This window comes from Manduca sexta, chromosome 15 (genome assembly GCF_014839805.1).
Source record: "Manduca sexta isolate Smith_Timp_Sample1 chromosome 15, JHU_Msex_v1.0, whole genome shotgun sequence".
Lineage (NCBI taxonomy): Eukaryota > Metazoa > Arthropoda > Insecta > Lepidoptera > Sphingidae > Manduca > Manduca sexta.
In genome coordinates, this window is record NC_051129.1 from 9819166 (window position 1) to 9839710 (window position 20545).

Consider the following 20545-nt stretch of genomic DNA (forward strand, 5'->3'; position numbering starts at 1 on the left):
TTTTTCTACGAGACTCTTGGAAAGAAACATGGTCATCTAGTTGCATAATAAAGGGCCGCTACTACTCCGTCATCCAGCCTCAGATCCCAACGAAACCGTGGTTTTTCAGAGTTAAGTTTGACAAGGTCGAGACTTCTATTCTTATTCGTATTAGGCTTGGTCACACTTGTGTCCCTGCTCACCTCGCCAGACTCAATATAGTAAACAGCCCTATGTGCGTTTGTGGATCAGATGTTGGCGACTTAAATCATATTCTGTTTTCTTGCTCTCAATTTGACCGTACATCTATGATTTGCTCCCTTCTAGACCTTTGTATTCCTTTTCCATCTTCTATCCTCTCTTTACTTAGTACAAATAATTTTTCTGTGTATAAATGTATTGCATCATTTTTCATTAAGAACAATATAAAATTGTAATTATTTCATCCTCATCCATCATTAGTGTTATGTTTTTGTAAATTGTATTTTTATTTAATTTTTATTTTATGTAAGGCATAGTTTTTCCTTTTTCCTTTCAAACCCTCCTGATATCCTCTTTTCTAAATTTCTTTACCAGTCTTAATTTTATATCTCAAACTGTTTCCCTACCTTTGTCCTATGCAAAACCGTCAGCAAAGAAACCTAACATTGCAATCTCAAGCTGCGCAAGCCAATATTATGAATATTTGCATCAACTTGTCTTTGGCTAAATGCATTAGACGTGCGAAGCCATGAATGAAAAAAAAAAAAAAAAAAAAAAAAAAAAATGTTACTAGAGTATATTTTAATTAATTTTTCCAAAACTCGGAAGGTACTTGTATCACAATATCGTTTATTCAGTGTTAATCTATTATAATTTATTATGGAAGGTTCATAATATAATTTTAAGTAATTATGATTATACCAACTACCAAGGTATAAATATTGAGTGATGATACGATACACTTGCGATCATAGTTCCACTATGTCAATCACCCAAGTTCTTGTTATTTAGAAATAATATAATATTATCAAAAATAACAAAAGAAGTAGGTACATAACCGGAGAATATGAAATTAGTTATACCTATTATAGCTAAACAGGACATATATAGTATTACGTATATAGCTATGTGGTTACTTAAAATTTATATGTATATTGTATAAAATCGACTCATAGTTACGCACATGTACTACTTGAACGTCTAGCAACCGCTTGTTTTCAATTGTCATTTTGACATTTATACTATGTACATACCCTAATGTCAAATATTGATGCTAAAAATTGCAATTTTAGAGAAAATGCAAGTTTTGTGTTACTTTATCTTAAGAAAAAGTATGTATATCCATTTTTCTATTCGATCATTTTCACAAATTTACTAATGTGTCATACATGAAAAGTCAGTGGAAACGTAACAACCCTAGTTTTCGTATAAATTGTATACATAGATTTTGCATTGAATTACTTCGTTACAGTACTTGGCATTACTTACGTGTACGAATGCTACAATATGAATTATTGTCATTCCAATATTTACAAAAGTTATATATGTTATACGTACCATTCATATTAATTTCATCTTTCAATATCAAAGGAAGTGCATACAGTATTATAAGGCAATTTTTCAATCAGTGTTTATTTATTTGCCGAGTAGCCGGCGAAGACTAGCGTGATGAAGTATTCTCTCCGTCGTAAAGTATCGTATTAAAGTATTTTTGTTAAGTGGCATTTAAAACAATTTAATTATGAGCAGAAAAGTTTGTTTATAAATTCAATTTCGTCTTTGATACGTTTAAACTTAAAAGCTGAGAGTTTTGCAAATAGTTACTGTTCCTGTTAGTAGCATTAGTTATTAATCTATTTATTATCTCTTTTAAACAAAATTAATTATACCTATAATATCATCATTTTGTTACAGAGGAAATGATGTAAATTACATCCAGGATACCAGTAGCACAATTTAGATAATTCTTATAGATAAAGTATATCATTAAAAATGGCTTCCCAAAAAGAAATACTCATCAAAATCGATGACTCGAACATAATAAAAGAGCAGAAGGCTCAAATTAACATACTGTGTTTGGACCTCACCCCATTCAGCAGGCTAACACAGTTTATCTGCTGTTCTGTATTTGTTTTTGTGTTCTATCTGGCATATGGCTATTTCCTGGAACTGATATTCTCCAAGCCGGAAGTCAAACCGGTCAGCTTGTATATCACTTTGGTGCAGTTTTTGATGACAATGTTGCTCAGTTATGGAGAGGCGTTAATAAGAAACCCTATTAAAAGGAAGTAAGTATTTATATTATCATATATAAGTTGTAATCTGAATACCAAATGTCTCATAAGTGTTGAAATCAGTGTAGTGAAAAAAAAACTTAATCAACAATTGATGAATTCATTTGTTTATGTAATAAAAAATATGCTTGACTTTGATATATTCATATTCTTGAACTTTAATATATAATTTTGATTTTTAAATTCAAAACTATTCTGATATGCCTATGTATATTATCTGTTAGTATGTAATGGACTTAATACCGTAATTAAATTTTTTGATTTGTATTAATCATGTACAAGTGTTACATACTTAATATGCAATCTTTAAGTCTATTTCCATACGGCCTTTACATGCAATTGTTAGTGTGATATCAGTTGTAATTGAAATCTTGGATTATGTCTTTCTTATCAGGGACATAAGTGTTTTACAATGATTTGTTTTTATTGTTACATTTTTTATATCACTTTCCTTAATTACTGTTGAATCCAACCATTTTCTAGCTATAATTATTTTTTTTATTATTGAATACAAATAGATTACTATAATTACATAAAAGCAATTATTGCTTCCTACAAACCAATGAACCATTAGCTTTTTGAGTAGTATAGTTATAATTAAATTAACATATCTTTTTTTTCAGAGTACCGTTAAAAACGTATGCATTACTAGCAGCGCTAACACTGGGGACTATGTCCTTCTCAAATCTAGCTCTAAGTTACCTCAATTACCCAACTCAATTGATATTTAAGAGTTGTAAGTTGATACCAGTGATGATTGGCAGTATTATTATATTGGGAAAGAGATACGGTTTCTTGGATTATGTTGCAGCTATTGTCATGTGCATTGGATTAACTATGTTTACTTTGGGTAAGTATATTTGTATAGTACATATTGATATGAACTTAAAATTAATTTATTACTTTCTAGATGAGGTTTATACATTAGAAATCATTCAATATTTGACCTAGTTACACTTTGTTTAAATGCAGTATCCAGAATTTTTGATTGTTGAAATTGCATTGTTTCTGGAAATAAGATGTACGAAGTGATATTTTTCAAATCAACACAGTACAAGAACTTGAAAGATTACAGTTGTAAATCAGCAATTTTACTTTATCCTCATAATTTAATAATACTTTTAAAACGTCAGGAGAAAATATTAATATAAAAAACAGCAATATAATCCGGGAAATAGTTTTATTTCAATGTCTAACATTAGCATAAACATAACAAATAATTAATACTACTTTTAATCATAGCACAAAGTAATTGTAAATTTTTATTATTTTTCAGCTGATTCCAGCACATCGCCAAACTTTGATTTCATAGGAGTTGTAGTAATATCTTTAGCATTACTGTGTGATGCAATAATAGGAAATGTTCAAGAGAAGGCAATGAAACAGTTTCAAGCTACTAACAATGAAGTAGTGTTCTATTCATATGCAATTGCCTGTGTTTATCTTCTGTTGATAACTGGGTTTAGTGGCATATTAGTGGATGGATATGTTCATTGCTCTGAGGTAAAGTAAATTTTATTATTTTGTATGATTTAAGATGACTGATCACAAGAAAATAACTTACTACATATAAAACAAATGTTAAATTAAGGATAGGCCATACTAATAAATGCCATATATGCTTGTTATAATGATACAATTTCAATTCCAATTGGTTGTGATTGCCTATATCGATTTTACGACAATTCTGTAATATTAGTCCATTGAAAAGTTACATTTGGGGTTGCGTTTTTTAGAGGACGCAATTTTATTTTTTTGAAGTGTAGGGGGGGTCAGTCTAAAGCTTCGGCCGCCATCTTGAAAATAGGGGTTGAAATGGTTTTACGATGTATCTCTTAAACTATTTATCTGACAAAAAATGTATAAACATTTTTGTTGCAAATAAATTCTCTACAACTTTGGTCTTGTATCTTTTGTCGTAGAACTATTAATAAATAAGTTATTAGCGAAAATGTTAAAAATTCAATGTTTAGCAATGTCCATTGCAACGTCATCAGAACGTGTGTTTATAAGGTTCATAATACTTTTTTGTACTCATTAATACCCAAATACCCAAGGGACCATTAGGGAACAAAAGAACATCTGCCTGCTATTATTATTATTATTTCTAACCTCTCTTATTCTAAGAATAGCTGATAATATTGTGTTGAAGTTGTCCTAAGTAAGTTTTCATTAGCATTTTGACTTTTAAAAGTCTTTTAAAAGTCAAAATGCTAATAAAAAAAAAGTAGTTTTCACTAAAGTTAAAATCGTGTCTAAAATCATTTGAAATCGTCTGCAGAATTAAAAACAGAATAAAATACATTCGCACGTACAGAAATATGTAGCACAACTAAAAGATATAAGTTGAACGACAACTTCAACACAATATTATCAGCTATTCTTACAATAAGAGAGGTTAGAAATAATAATAATAATAGCAGGCAGATGTTCTTTTGTTCCCTAATTGTCCCTTGGGTATTTGGGTATTAATGAGTACAAAAAGAGTATTATGAACCTTATAAACACACGTTCTGATGATGTTGCAATGGACATTGCTTAACATTGAATTTCTTAACATTTTCGCTTATAACTTTTTTTATTTATAGTTCTACGACAAAAGTTACTAAACCAAAGTTGTAGAGAATTTAATTTGCAACAAAAAGTGTTTATACATTTTTTGTCAGATAAATAGTTTAAGAGATACATCGTAAAACCATTTCAACCCCTATTTTCAAGATGGCGGCCGTGGGACAAGGGTGGCGACCCCACAAACTTGGTTTTAGCTTTAGACTGACCCCCCCTACACTTCAAAAAAATAAAATTGCGTCCTCTAAAAAACGCAAGGTAAGGCCTAAAAAATGTAACATTTCAATGGACTATATAAAGTTTGAAAAGCATTAGAGGAACACAAATTTAAAAAAAAATCAATATGAAAACAAAAATAATGTATACAAATATCTGACAGTAAATGCCATTTAACATAGCAAGAAAAATATCAGACAACTATTACACATGTATGCAATGTTTATTAGTAAGGCAGCAATAGTAAAAAAAAATATGCATATAAATACAGCATGTTTATTTTTTCACTTAAAAGAAACATTTTTTTTACAGACACCAACAACAATGTACACAAATATATTTTTCCTGAGTCTCAGTGGGTATATGGGTCTGCAAGCGGTGTTGACGTTGGTTCGAATCAGTGGCGCCACCGTCGCAGTTACAGTCACCACGATGAGAAAGGCGCTCTCTATTATTATTTCGTTTTTGTTGTTCAGCAAGCCTTTTGTTTTCCAGTGAGTATTATTTTTATATTATATAATTAAGTCTCATTGCTGATGATAAAACAATGTTGTGCTTTAGGTTTTTTCTTTGAAGAGTAATAAAAATGGTACGAATCTTTTTGAAAGAGTTGAGTTGCTACTTACTCCAGCATCTGCTTTGAACTAATACACTGATAAATATTTTAGATTTTTTTTAATAAGTAATGAAATCAATATTTCACATTTCAGATACGTTTGGTCCGGCATGCTTGTCGTATTGGCGATATACTTGAACCACTACAGTAAGAAGCATCCGAAGTATGTTCCCCTGCCCTTCGCACTTTGCTGGCGGTATATGAATAACTTTTACGATTCGGAGTACAAATATCTAAGGATCAAGACCAAAATGTACTCAAATACTGTGTAGTTAGGAAAATTAATGGATAGTGATATACTATAGGCAATATTTATATTTGTAATAATATGCAACACTCTGTATTAAATCAATAATAGATTTTTTTTACAAAATTATTGACTATAGAATTACTTATAAAATTATTTTTTCTATTTCGTCCTAGCGTATGACGTAACAGGAAACATGTATCATGAATTACATTGAATGCCATGTTCAATATACATGGTGTTTAAAATTAGTGAGAATCTTTTTTTTTATAAATGTAAGCTGGTAAATGGATAAGTTGGTTACCCTGTAGTTAATACTATAGATGTCAAACAACTTTATCCAGTAGAGCCATCCCTGAGCGGGGTGCGGGGGTCGAAAGTTGCCTGCTCTACAAATTGTTCGATCGTTAGGCCGTGGCCTCACGCGCTTTGACGCGGACATCTACAAGCGATGGGTCAATTTGTCGACAGCTAAATAGATAATTTCATTAACAAAGACGCCCCACTACTTTTAATAAACGTTCACAATGTGTGTGCAGCATGAGTGCACACGCACACTACGGTGAATAGCGTCGTAGTTACAATTAAAATTGATACTTATCGTATCGAACATAAGATTAATAATCCTATGCTTTTTTACTGCTATTAACGCGGTGTTGCACTTTCCCCGATGATATCGATCGTAGTGTGCGTGTGCATTCATGTTGCTCACGCAAATATGCAATTATTGAAAGTAGTAAGGCGCGTCTTCGTGGATGAAATGATCTTTACGATGATTTAAGAACTCACAGTGCCAAAGGAAATGTGGGTGTGCTTTATACCAGTATGCATTATTTATATGACATATCATTTTAGTATAATTTAGTTTAACTGGTTCGAATCAATTGAAAGATTTAAAACGTCTCGTTTGCCATCACTTATTATGAAGGAAGCCATAAATATAAAAGACGTCTCGTATATCTGATAATGATGCTTCCATATTATCATTTACTAGCTTTTCCCGCGGCTCCGCCCGCGTTATAAAGTTTTTCAGGCTAAAGTTTTCCGTTATGAAAGTAGTAGTTTCCCGGGACCCTATGTTCTTCCCGGGGTCTCAAACTGTCTCCATACCAAATTTTATCTTAATACGTTGCGTAGTTTTTGAGTTCAACACGTTCAGGCAGACAGATGCAGCGGGGGACTTTGTTTTATAATATATTTTTTAGAACTTTTTAAGAGGAACAATCCCGTCATACATCATTGTTGCATAACTTTAACCGTTTACGCAGTGCACGCAACGGAAGCTCTCAAAACTAATAAATTGTCCCCGTTTTTGCAACATGTTTCATTACTGCCGCTCCTATTGGTCATAGCGTGATGATATATAACTAAGAGCACTCCACGAACAAAGGGCTATTCAACACAAAAAGAATTTTTCAGTTCGAATCGGTAGTTCCTGAGATTAGCCATTACTGCTCTGCTCCTATTAGGTATAGCGTGATGATATATAGCTTATAGCACTCCACGAACAAAGGGCTATCCAACGCAAAAATATTTTTTCAGTTTGGACCGGTAGTTCCTGAGATCAGCCAATACTGCTCCGCTCCTATTGGGTATAGCGTGATGATATATAGCCTATAGCACTCCACGAACAAAGGGCTATCCAACGCAAAAAGAATTTTTCAGTTTGGACCGGTAGTTCCTGAGATTAGCGCGTTCAAACAAACAAACAAACAAACAAACAAACAAACAAACTCTTCAGCTTTATATAATAGTATAGATGAGTTTGTTCGCCAAGCATTGTTATTCGAACACTCATTGTCAGCATTTAAGTATATTTCAAAAATATAGATAAATTAATTATACTGGGGATATGTTTCTATCTGGCATATAATAAGGCTAAAGTTGGCTATTTAAATCATTGCAGACATTGTCCTATTGGGACGTTTGCTAGACTACACATAACTGACAAACACTAGCTGTCATTTCTGTTTACACTGGTTTTTAAATGTGCTATCATCTACACAAGTCAATGTACTATAATGTAAATATGTATGTGTGCGTTTTTGAAATATTGGGCTATTTATTTGATAAGGATATTTTGTTAATTTATTATTCAAAGTATAAAAAAAAATAAACATGTGTTTCTCTATAAATGTGGTATATTCTTGTAAATATCTGGTTTGACTGCACTAAACATGTATATATATTTATAAATGGAGGTATTCTTTATCCATTACCAAGTTCATCAACTCAGAACAGATCCAGTATACCTCGAAACCTAATTAAAATTATCTAAATATAAAGGTAAATAGTTCTTTTGGATTTGTGCAAGCAGTGTAAGAATTTCATTTTATGTCAAACCAGTTAATGTGTTGATATTGTATTTCCACATTCATTGGGTAGACTGCGGTATTATATATCAATGCACAGATAAAAAAAAATATTGCTAATTAATGTGATTGATGATAATAAAATTCATTTACTTATATCAATGACATTTATTTCATTGTATGTACAAAATCTTACAAATCTAATCATTTTCATACAAAAGTGTCCAAATTTAATTGTGTTCGAATATTTGGAATGTTATTTAAGACACTATTTTCCATGGATTTACATTTTCTATAATGACGAAACGATTAAGTGGTTAAAGCACAGTTTTTAATTATTAGGCGTCGGAAATTATCATTAAAATTTGTCAACAGCAAATCGGTGTCAGTCGTTAAAATTCAATTATAAATAACAATTTATATTTTTTTAGAATTTTCGTGTTACAATTATTCGTATAATAAATGGGGATATTGGTCAAATTAATTCAATATACAGGTCACAAATTCTAACTAACTAGGCTAGAAATTAAATACGCTCATTCCTAAGCCTATTTCGCTCTTAATGTACAAAGAACTCTTTGGTATATGCCCCTTACGTTAGGTTTTTGTCTTTTATACAAGTTTATGGCTCCTTTGCGTGATATTTGGAGCTTACTTTATATTGAGCATTGTGAGCAAAACGATTATGTTCAGGACTGTGTGTTTTAACAATATGGCGTGGCTATATACTGTCCAATGGAGTTTTAAACGGAATTTTGGACAATTTGTGAGTATTTTTTATCGCTAAGTGTCCAAAATCATGTATTGGTAAAACGGCACTGAATAGTATCGATATTTATAACAAAGGAGCCTCGCAGTGTTGCCAGTTACAGGAGTCAAATATAATTTGTATGCAATATAAGAAAAAATACTACACAATTTTTAGTCTATGGTTCAGTGACGTCATCAGATCCGGGACCCTAGTGACAGGTATATCACATATCGCTTTAGAATATGAAAATATCAGGATATATTTTCGTTTCAACTTTATTGCTTAATATTGAACGAGTTTGTACAATAACGCAAACGAATATCCTACCGTGCTTATAAGCTACATAAATAATATAGAAAGTATTTGCACGACACTATAAATACTTAGATATATATTTAATGGACTTACGCGTACGTGGCCTTAGCTCAAGCTAAGTAGTCATACCAATGTTCAACAACGACAAACAAGATGTGAAAAGCCTTCGACCAATAAAAAAGAAGCTCACACATTCCTGTATTGTTTTATAAATAATGTTTTGAGTATAAAAATACTAAAACAATGGAGCGGTCTGTTGTGTGCGGACGCGTTTAACTGAACATCGAAAATATACCGTGAGTTTAATTTATTGGACGAAATCAGTATGTTTGTAACCAACAGCTTCGGAAATGCACAATTTGACCATCGGCATCGAATAGTCTCTTTGATCAAACATTGGCGTTTCGCTGTTGGCAATACGCGTCCACACACCGCGGCCCCGCTCATTCGCTAAGAGGACCTAACAAACGTCTCGCTGCACATTATTTCACTATATCACAGCACTAGTCTTGCACTTCTCTGTAAGGTATTTCACTGGTCACCGTAAACGATTCGAAATAGTGGTTCAGGAATTCAAACGTAGGCCGTTTTTCTGGTATCGAGTCCCAACATTGCAACATTAGTCTGTAGATGTCGTCGGGCAGGTAATGGCCGACCGGTTTCGGCATTCTATATCCCCTCTCCACTTGTTCTATTACGTCTTTTCCGTGCAAACCTGGGTACGGTATTTGTCCATACGTAAACAGTTCCATGAGTAATATACCGTATGACCAAACGTCGCTTTTTATAGAGAATCGTCCGTATATAATGGCCTCGGGCGCGGTCCACTTCACGGGAAACCTTGATCCCTGTTTCGGACAATATTCGTTGTCTTCTATCACCCTTGCTAGTCCAAAATCACATATTTTCGCTACGTTATTTTCACCTATTAATACGTTTCTAGCTGCTAGGTCTCTGTGTATTAACATTTTTGATTCTAAGTATTCCATGCCGGACGCGACTTGTGCGGCGATGTAGACTAAATCCTCGAACTGTAGGAACTTCCCCTCGCCGTTCCTGAGGAATTCCAGTAGAGAGCCTTTGGTCATGTATTCTTGCACGATGTAGACGGGCTCCTGTTGCGAACACACTGCGTAGAGAGCGACGAGACGCTTGTGTCGGAACTTCTTCATGATGGCCGCCTCCTGAAGGAATGCCTGCGTTGACATCGTGCCTTCTCTTAACGTTTTTACTGCAACCTGGAATTATAACATATTCATGTTTAATAATAATCATTAAAAACAGTATCAAGATCAGTTTAATTATTGGAAGTTACGATCCTACCGCCACATGCGAACACAGATACACCTTAAATGTACATATATCACCTCTTTTTTTAGATTCAGTCTTAATTAGAGTCGAAGGTAAATGACCCAAACGGAAATAGAAGACACGGGTTTTACTAAAGATGTACCAAAGTAAAGTATAAAATCTAAAATATGTAACTGCTTTACTTTATACATACTAAAATACTAATGAACTACAACGTAAATTTTCGAAATTATGATACAAAAAAGCATAGGACAATAGATGCTTATAATTTTGAGGCCTAATTATTGATAACATTGCTTAAAATATCCTTAAAGTTGGAAAACAACCCATGCACCCCCTATTTTATATCAGAAAGACAAAGCGGTAGTATAAATCATACGCACTCTAGAACAAAAGCATTTCTATGATGTAATAGTATCAAAATGTATTTACAACATATCTATCACGTACAATAGTGTTTAATTTTTCGTCAATGTATGCCCATTGTGAGATAGTAAACAAATATCAGTACATTGATATTTGATAATTAGCTAATGTTTACAACGTAGTGACGTCACACATTCCATTCAAAGGAAAACCGCTAATAAACATTCGTTGTTTGAAAATAGATAACGCGACACATAATTTGTGTTTATTATGGTTTTTGCATCGTAAAAAAGTTTGTACATAATGGATACAAATTTTCGATTCAGGATCTAGGGTTCACATTCCATGCAACACCTTGGATTTATTGGTTTCCAGCCTTGATCCATCACGATAGCTCAGTACTACAGTATACGATAGAACAGTCGTATTATTACAAAAAAAAATCCTTAGGTCTTTATGTTTGCTCACGATGAAGTGAACTGTATGAGTGAAGGAAAATCACTGTTAAAGCCTTCGATCAACGATAATTCACAATAAACACATACACGCATTTTATGGTCGAGGGGGTAGGCAGTGGCGTAACTGGTGCACTCATTTTCCACCATGTTATTCTATCTCCAGATGTAATAAAAGTCGAGCCTATCACCATATGGGGCAAAAATTATAGGTGTAGACTTAGTAGAAAACCATAATATCACTGCCCGACCCGGGGATAGAATCTGAGACCATCACGCACCACACACGCCACCGAAGCAGCAGAGACAATACACACAACTCTGAAATCTCAGAAGTGTGTGCGTTGGGAATGATCCTGACTTTGTTTCGGTAGTCTGACGCCGTACCATTCTAAACTAATCTATCATCGTTATATGCAATTCCACATTTATGCTATAAATGCGAAAGAAACTGTGTCTGTTACGCTCTCACAGCTGAACTACTAAACCGATTTCGATGGAATTTGATATAGAGATAGTTTGAAACCCTGGGAAAAATATAGGCTACACTTTACCCTGAAAAAACTTTACCACACGAAGCCGTGAATAAAACATAGTAATCTTTATGTATTTAAACACAATGTAATATTATCTTGAATATTCAAAGTCATAATAACACTTACTTCAATATTATTCCTCCATTTCCCATAATAAACTTCGCCGAAGTTGCCCTGTCCCAGCTTCCTGATCAGTTGTATCTCCGTCCTGGGTATCTCCCATTTGTCCCGGAGCTCCGGCCCGAGGTCCCACATCTGCGGCTCGGGTTTCGGACACGGCCGCGCCAACACGTGACACAGGCCTAACGCATTTTCTGAAAATATATGAGCATCTTTTATTTAGATAATGTTGTTTTATAGATAAGTTTAGCTCATTGATGTTAATTTTGTTGAGTATTAATGATACAGATTTTTTTTAATAAAGAAGTATTCATTTGGGTTTGGAAAAAAAGGAAGCGAAAAATAAAGTGTTAGTTGATTATTTAAAATAAATTATAAACTTCGAGAAATTAGATAGAATTAGAACGGAAATAAAAAATATAGATGGTCAACATAAGATATAAAGTGAAATGGTAAGTCGAAAATTACATTCAGTCGTTAAATAATGCCAGTAATCGGCTGATAGTGATCAATTGTCCTCGCTATATTTGATGTAGATTAATTAATACATAAATGACTTATCACTAAACATTGGACATTCTACCTCCTCTAAAAAGTAGCCACAGAAATTGCTAAATAAATACCAAATTTTAAATCGCGTATATAATTTGTCTCATTGGCAACAATTTAAAAAATATACTTTTTAACAAAAAACTTAACGACTATAGAAGATTTGTAGTTTTAAATTTATTCAGCAATTCATGAGACCGTTCATTAGAAAATAATATAAACACAAACTAACTTGTGTACGACATGACGAGAGCCGGCAAACTCGGAAACGTCTGATTAGTCGCGATGTAGAATCCACCATTGTCCAGAGGCTTGATTTTATAATGCTTGACGTGGTACCCTCTTCCCTCCTCCCAATCCTTGACGCTGAGGCTGAACCCGTGGGGGTTGTGCTCCGCCGGCCGCACGAGGAACGTGCCCCGAGGGTTGGTCTCCGCGAGGAGCAGCTTATCAGCCTCCTTCCTCGAGACGTGGGGGAAAAACCAACTGCAACATGACGGCTGCCTTTAGCAAAAACGTGGAATTTAATGGTGGGTTGTTGGTGGTGCCGTCACCTTGACCCTTAAGCGTTTGGTTTTAGGTTGTTTTAGTGTGTTACGTTTGTTTTATTAGAGTTGCGTATAGCATATTATATTATGTAAAGTATGGTTAATGATCAATCTATAATAGATCTGAGGAAAACTTTAATTTAATTTCACGATAAAATTACACATTGTTTTATTAGAGTTGCGTGTAGCATGTTACATGTTAAAAGTAAAGTATGGTTAATGCTAAATCTACAATAGATCTGAGGAAAACTTGAATTTAATTTCACGATAAAATAACGCAAAATTGTAAAAAAAACGCACATTAAATAATAATTTAAATACGAGATATTATAAATAACAATAAATATAGCATAATTCATGAAAAACAAACTGCATTAATTCAAAATGTAACGCAACAATGCACGAACCGGTCGATAAGAGAAGCGTACAAATTGAAACAAAACTATTTGCTAATAATGTTATTCATACAACTAAACGTTATCGAAACAACACTGATATTACTTTGAAGTTCTCGAAATCATGAATTCATTTTAAAATAAGAATATACGCAGCTCAATTATTTTTACTAAAATAAAGAGGCAGGTATATCATCAGTGCGTGCAATGTGAACACTCGAAATTGTTCTAATTAGGTCGTTTGCGAATACTATGTCATGCCAAATGCTAGCTTCTTATTCTTTGTACCTAATGGTTTCAATTGTTTTTCACACGACAGGAGAAAAGTGCAAGAATAGGTATGTTTGTTTGCAGAACTTTTTTTGGTATATTTGCTGGACTATGACATATATTTACTTTTTGAATATCAAAATGATCTTTTATGTTTACGCGAATGTGAGATATTGTAATAAAACAATTTTTTAATGATGTTTATTAGTTTCAACAACTTCGCGAATCATCCTGGGTAGGAATATTATATTAATATATTCTTTGGCAAGGCTTTTGGCTTGTTAACGACAATCCACAAGGCTTGTCTAGTCGCAGATAACAGTTGGCGATTTTTAAATATCATTGGCGTAACTAATTTTGTTTGGTGACACAATCGATTGTCATAAATGAAGTACATATTGTACTGAAATCAAACATTCAATACTGTTAACAGAAATGTAATCATCATTGTGTAATGATAGTTGCATAACATTAGTCAGCACCTACGAAACATGAAAATGATGAATCATGAACCATAATCTCTTTAAAACAACACTAATATTAATAATTTAATAATACTAATATTAATTCCTAAAATAAACTTAAATCATTTCATGTGTATAATGTATTTTTATTTTTGAGCGTTTTTTTTTATAAATTGCCTATTGTATTTTTATTTACGCAAAAATATTATTATTACTTATGTTGGTTTTAGTGAATGTTATGTTATTATTTTTTGTTATTTTAGTAAGTGTGTTAGAGTTAGATTCAATCGATATGTGACTGGCATGAGTATGACAATGGATTGTCATAATGGATGCTTAACAAGCATTTCTTCTATTATATTTTTTTCAACACGCTTGTACTGACAATGTAAACAAATATTTTAAATTTTCAAAATATCTGTTGTACTTATTTGGTGCATTTCTACAAATTATGCTGTGGCACCATTGTGAAATTCAAAGAAATAAATTCAGCAGATTCTAAAATATAATTATCTTTGAAATTTATATTTGTTTACATTTCTGTTACGAAACAGTTGAAGATATTAAAATCGACCGAAATCTTATTACGCTCACAGAATAATATTAATTACCAAACACTGAATGTTGATTACAAAACACTCATTGTTAATTACAAAACAAGCATTGTTAATTACAAAACACTCATTGTTAATTACAGAACACTCATACTCACTCTTCGCACTCTACCGAGCTCTCCTCGGCCACGAAGTTGACGGGCACGAGCCCCTCCCTCCTGGTGGTGAGATGGAGCACCCGCCACCAGTCCGGTTCCGCGTCATTGAGCACCTCCATACGATCGCCCTTGCGGAACGATATGTCGGAATCCGCGCGGGCTGTGTACGCGCACAGGGCCTTTACGACCCGTCTGCCGCCGTTCGTCATGCCTGTGGAGAGTTAGATGTATACGTAAGTCGATGCTACACAGGTATTTTAGATACCGATATTAAGGGAGCCCGAATTGGTTCTTAAAAGATGATTCTGGTCCAACGGCTGTTTGAATTCAAGTGTTGAAGTATGTCTTTAATTTTAGAACAATATAGGTACTAACTGAGATATCAACACAGGCAGTGAGTAGTAATTAGCCGTAATGACAAGATACACTTATATGAACCTATGGGATTTGCTAAAAGATATGACTCAGAAGACCCTGCTGGTCTCTTCTGCAAAATCTTTACCTATACTAATTAATTTGATGACCGGCCATATTGGCTATCCACGGTATAATGTAGGAATATAACATTCATTATGAGGTGGTTGTTTCATTCACATCATGACTAGCACAAGCAATTTGTTTATTAATTCACAAATTATTTATATATATTAATTCTAAAATATTTCCACCATAAAAAATAACTAATTTATAAAAATACTACAATCGTTGACATATATTCATACCATTCACATTTTTGAATGAATAAAGTTTGTCTTGAATAAATGGCGGTCTATTAGCAAGTACGATATGAAGGTTACGACCTTCTTCCTTATACTCACATTTTCCAGGGTTTCTGGTCCTGACGATGTCAGCCGGCGGCCGTGTCAGCACTCGCGTGTTTGGCTCGCTGGTGTATCGCGTCTCCAACGACGTCGGGCAAGTCGTGAAGCCCGCCTCGTTCTTGTACGCTGGGTACACTGGAAACAAGAATAGACCACATTCAACTACTTAGAAGGATCTAGAACATTTTGTTTGACAATGTTACATACGTAGAATCATTTAAGCTTTAGAACATCTAATTTAGTCTATATATATAAAACAAAGTCCTCTTTTCTGTCTGTCTGTATGTTATCGATTTTCTCAAAATCTACTGAACGGATTTTTATGAACTTTGGTATGAAGATAGTTTAAGACCCTGGGAAGGTTAAAGGCTATTTTCTATCCCGGGAGAATATATAGCGGGCCTTTTATCCAGGAAAACTCCGTGACGCGGGCGAAACCGCGAGAAAAACCTAGTTTAATTTTAAATTATTGACATGTATGTTTTTATACACGCACAAACTTAAGATTATGAGCAACACACTGGCCCTTTTTATCCGTAAAAGCGTAGGCAGAAGCGTAACTCACTTTTCGCTGTGTGCTTTCCGTCTCATAAGAGGCGAGCGTATCGCCATATCGGGCATAAATTCCACTCCACACACAAACACCACTTGGAATGAATTAGAAAATGTTTGTTTTATTGTCATGGTTGTTTTGTTTGTCGTTTGAATCATAAAAATATTGTTTATTTTTTTATTTTTTTTATATAAAGAAACAATGAACCATTCATTAATGGTAGGTGCAAGGTACAGTCAGCAACAGAAGTCGTTGAACATAATTTGTTTCCAATATTTCCTAATCATTATCATTTACCATAAGTTACTGATTAATTTAAATACAAAAGAACTTGACATAAGTAAACTACAACAGTAGCTGAACGCCGTCAAACCATTCACTGCTAAACATTACTAGCCATTTTTTATGATCTGTAATAAATACAAATGTGGATGAAATTAGCAAATTCTTTGTTTTATATACAAACTTTTTTTCCAACAGTCCAGAATATCAATTAAATTGTTATTTTATAACATACTAGCTTTGGCTGTCTACTCCGCCTGCGTGAAAAAGTTTTTCAAGGACTAAAGTCTTGCTTTATATTTACCCGGGATAGAAAGTAGCGTATAGCGCTTAAGAGCAGGGATGTTATGGATATACAATTTCGGATATGGATACGGATATGGATATAGGAATAAAATTATATCGGTTTCGGATACGGTTACGGATATGTAATTATTTCGGATTATCCGTAAGTTTCGGATAGTTTCGGTTACGGATATAAGATTAAAGTAAAATAAAAATGTTATGTAATACAGTAGGGCGACGATTACTAACTATTGTTCGTCGTCATCGTCGATTATTAATTATGAACTAATTGGGGAATTAATTAATTGATTTAAGATGAAGTTTCAGTGAAGTAGTGCCACCTCCTATCCGTGGAAAGTTTTTAACCGACTTCAAAAAAGGAGAAGGTTATCTATTCGACTTGAATGTTTTTTTGTATGTTTGTTACCTCAGAACTCACTCATTTATGAACCGATTTGGAAATTATTATTTTTTTATTCGAAAGAATATCTCTCCAGATTAGTCCCATAAAATCGCTTCAGTATTTTGGTTTTAAAACTAAAAAAATCCTAGAATAATTATGTCGTACAAGAAAACGAAATCGCGAATTTAGCTTTCCTGTGACGTTTTTAGTTATGTTTTTGCATTGAGTTTGGTTGAGTGTACTTCTTACATACTTATACATACAGCATAACACCTTTTCCCTTTTTCAGTGGTAGGCAGATGCGTAACATTTCAGCGCGATAGTCGTACTGTGTGTGAAACATATCAGTTGTGTTTAGTTGACTCTACTTCTGACATACATACGAGTACATATTTATAGCATCACACCTTTCCCTTTTTTAGGGGTAGGTAGAGGTATAACACCACAGCGCGATAGTTGTACAGTGATCGAAATATATCAGTGTGTTTTGTATTAGGTTCGCTTGAATCTACTTCTTACATACAAACTCGTATAAGTCGTCTACTTTTTTTAAAAAGAAATAATATAATTGTTCGAAACCAAAATTTTCAAAAAATCTGAAAAATATTCATAACTCGAAAACTATGAAAAATCGCGGAACATACATGCGGGTGATTCGGATACCCCAAGGGGTGCGCTATCTCTGGATCTCCGCTTGGCACTACTTTCTGGGACACCCTGTATATAGCATCACACCTTTTCCCCTTTTCAGGGGTACTCAGAGGTGTAACTCCTCAGCGCGACAGTCGTATTGTGAGCGAAAGACAACTACGCCATCGAGACAGTCTATTTTTTACTAACACAAAAAAGCAAAAAATAAAAATAATTTTAACAGAAAATATAACCGCCGAAATTATAAAGATTAAACGGAAATTTTTCGTACATTTATTAATGTATTTATCTAGCTAAACTAGCAATTTTAATTAGGCACCAACTCCAAAATTGGTATCCAATATATACTTGTTATGTGAAATTCTTTTTTGGTTTTGAGTGGTTTTTGAAGGTGGTTTAATTTTTGTTTAAATTATTTTTAATATTACACTGTTTACATTTTGCAAAATTACCTTTAACTTGATAAAAAAAATGACCAAATTAAATTACTTTGGACGCATTTTGTCCTTATAAATTAATTTAGTACGTAACACAACACTTTTCCTTTACTTTATTAAATTAAGTAAGTACCTACCTACTCCTAAATAAAAAAAATATTATGTATGAATGAGGTTATGTTATGACTAAAAATAACAAATATATTATATAAGATTCACGTGGCGGGTGAGCGATGAAACAAAAACCTGTCGGTACATATTATCCGAAACTTATCCGAAACTATTATACCGGATACGGTTACGGTTACGGATATATTTTTATTTCGGATATCCGATAGTTTCGGTTACGGTTACGGAGCTCCATAACATCCCTGCTTAAGAGTAATGTAGTTTCCTATTAGTGAAATATTTTCAAAATCGATTAAGCAGTTCCTGAGTTTAGCGCATTCGAACAAACAAACTCTTCAGGTTTATATAATAGTATATATTGAAGTTAATAACCAGAATTATACATTTTTAAGTATGGACAAAACATCATAATACTTTAGTAAGTAATATTATAACATTAATAGGAATAGGTTAGTTACATTTTAAACATCCTACTTTATAGAGCACTGGCCGGTTTAAGAAACAAATGTGTAAATTCAAAATTATTCTGACAGGAGATTCTCTTCGAAGGATTCAACGTAAACGTCAGTTTCTTTTTCATATTTTTTTCAGCCAATGCTTTACTTTGGTATCCATATTGAAATGATAACCTTTATCTGTACTCTTCTTTGGTAAGTGATTTATGGTCCGTTTCAATGTTCAGGAGTTTTGTAAATTAGTATCTGTTCATCGACTTTTGTTGCTGATCGTACAAGTGCATGGATGTTTACAATTACAATAACATAACCTATCGATTCGAATTGTCAGGCTTCCTGTCTCCCCGCCCTGTGGAATGGGGACGTTTGGAGAATTCCACCACGGTATCCCCTGCCTGTCGTAAAAGGCGACTAATAGGGGCCACGAAGGGGGTCGTCGGCGGGCAGCAGGGGGCTGTCCGCCCTAGTGCATTTCTGTGCATCTTTTGCACATCTGTCGGTTGACCCCCGGGATGGACGGCAGTGTGTAGTTGGCCTCACGCTGCCGTAGACGCCGAGGGCGTCCTTCGGTGCGCGGGGGCTTCTGGGCGGTAGTAATAAGGAACTTTCTCCGCGAAACAAAAACAAAAAAAGGCTTCCTGTCTCAATCAATGGATATTACCTCAAAGTAACCGGTAACCACTGTACCTACTATATACTATAATATAATACCTGAGACTCACCCCTAAACCAGTAATACCTACTTATAAAAATACATAAATGAGTAGAAAAATTGTGAACATATTTACACCAAATTGCTTCAAAGGTTATATGCTTAATAGACACCTAATTATATGTTTTCCTGGTCCACCTCAAGGCGATCATTACACGTAAAAACAAGGTAAATAACTTTATATTCAATTCAATAATAACCATGGGAATAGCATTAATATGTATTTCTACGTTTGAATTTATACAAATTACTTTGCAAGGAAGATTATTTGTATACAAAAAACTAAAGAGTCTATACTAATAAAGCTGAAGAGTTTGGTTGTTTGTTAGAACGTGCTAATCTCAGGAACTACTTAACCGATTTTGAAAAACTTTCACTGAGGAAGCAACATCCCGAGTGTTATAGGCTATTTTTATTCTAAGAAAATATTAATTCCGGGAGAACTTTTCACGATGCGGAACCGCAGACAAAACCAATAAAAACATAAATATGAGATCCATTGACCGTTTTAGGGCTTCGTATTATACAATAATAATACATAGGCCAAGATATATATCGGCGGTTAAAACGCGAATTGACGTAAGCAACATTTAGCGTACATATTCAAAATCAGCACTTTTTTCTACGTTTTTCTTTAATCTAATTAATTTTTTTCTAAAAATTTGTCGCTTAAGTCAATTTCAACCGACAATATGTATATATTTCTAAACATTTAAATATTTATACAACCTATAAACAATTTATCTGAAGTTGATTTTTACGCAGTGCGCGTGCGTAGTTCTCTGGTAAACGAACACGTCCAGTCTGCATT

The 20545-nt window shown here is 33.6% G+C and overlaps 2 protein-coding genes across 10 annotated transcripts in view; one reads left to right on the forward strand and one right to left on the reverse strand.

The window, feature by feature from the left end:
- Positions 1-1177: 1177 nt before the first annotated feature.
- Positions 1178-6031, forward strand: LOC115443806 (adenosine 3'-phospho 5'-phosphosulfate transporter 2). Of its 6 annotated transcripts, none has more exons than XM_037438767.1 (6): positions 1178-1292; positions 1876-2249; positions 2879-3105; positions 3532-3758; positions 5352-5533; positions 5750-6031. In XM_037438767.1, exons 2-6 carry the CDS (start codon positions 1954-1956, stop codon positions 5925-5927), a joined length of 1110 nt encoding a protein of 369 aa, XP_037294664.1. In that variant the 5' UTR covers positions 1178-1292; positions 1876-1953; the 3' UTR covers positions 5928-6031. The 6 variants fall into 6 exon arrangements, with proteins under 6 accessions (XP_037294664.1, XP_037294665.1, XP_037294666.1 ...); XM_037438768.1 differs by lacking the exon at positions 1178-1292 and adding an exon at positions 1353-1792; XM_037438769.1 differs by lacking the exon at positions 1178-1292 and adding an exon at positions 1353-1653.
- Positions 6032-8367: 2336 nt separating this feature from the next.
- The window catches only part of LOC115443804 (tyrosine-protein kinase Src64B), a 102563-nt gene continuing 90385 nt past the window's right edge, over positions 8368-20545 (reverse strand). For 3 of the 4 annotated variants that reach the window (XM_030169374.2, XM_037438766.1, XM_030169373.1), the window contains 5 exons: positions 15825-15962; positions 15007-15217; positions 12850-13103; positions 12075-12262; positions 8368-10518 (listed from right to left, as the gene is read on the reverse strand). In XM_030169374.2, the coding sequence (XP_030025234.1) occupies positions 9784-10518; positions 12075-12262; positions 12850-13103; positions 15007-15217; positions 15825-15962 (1526 nt within the window). In that variant the 3' untranslated portion in view covers positions 8368-9783. The remainder of the gene's footprint in view (positions 10519-12074; positions 12263-12849; positions 13104-15006; positions 15218-15824; positions 15963-20545) is intronic. The other variant, XM_030169375.1, reaches the window with a different exon arrangement.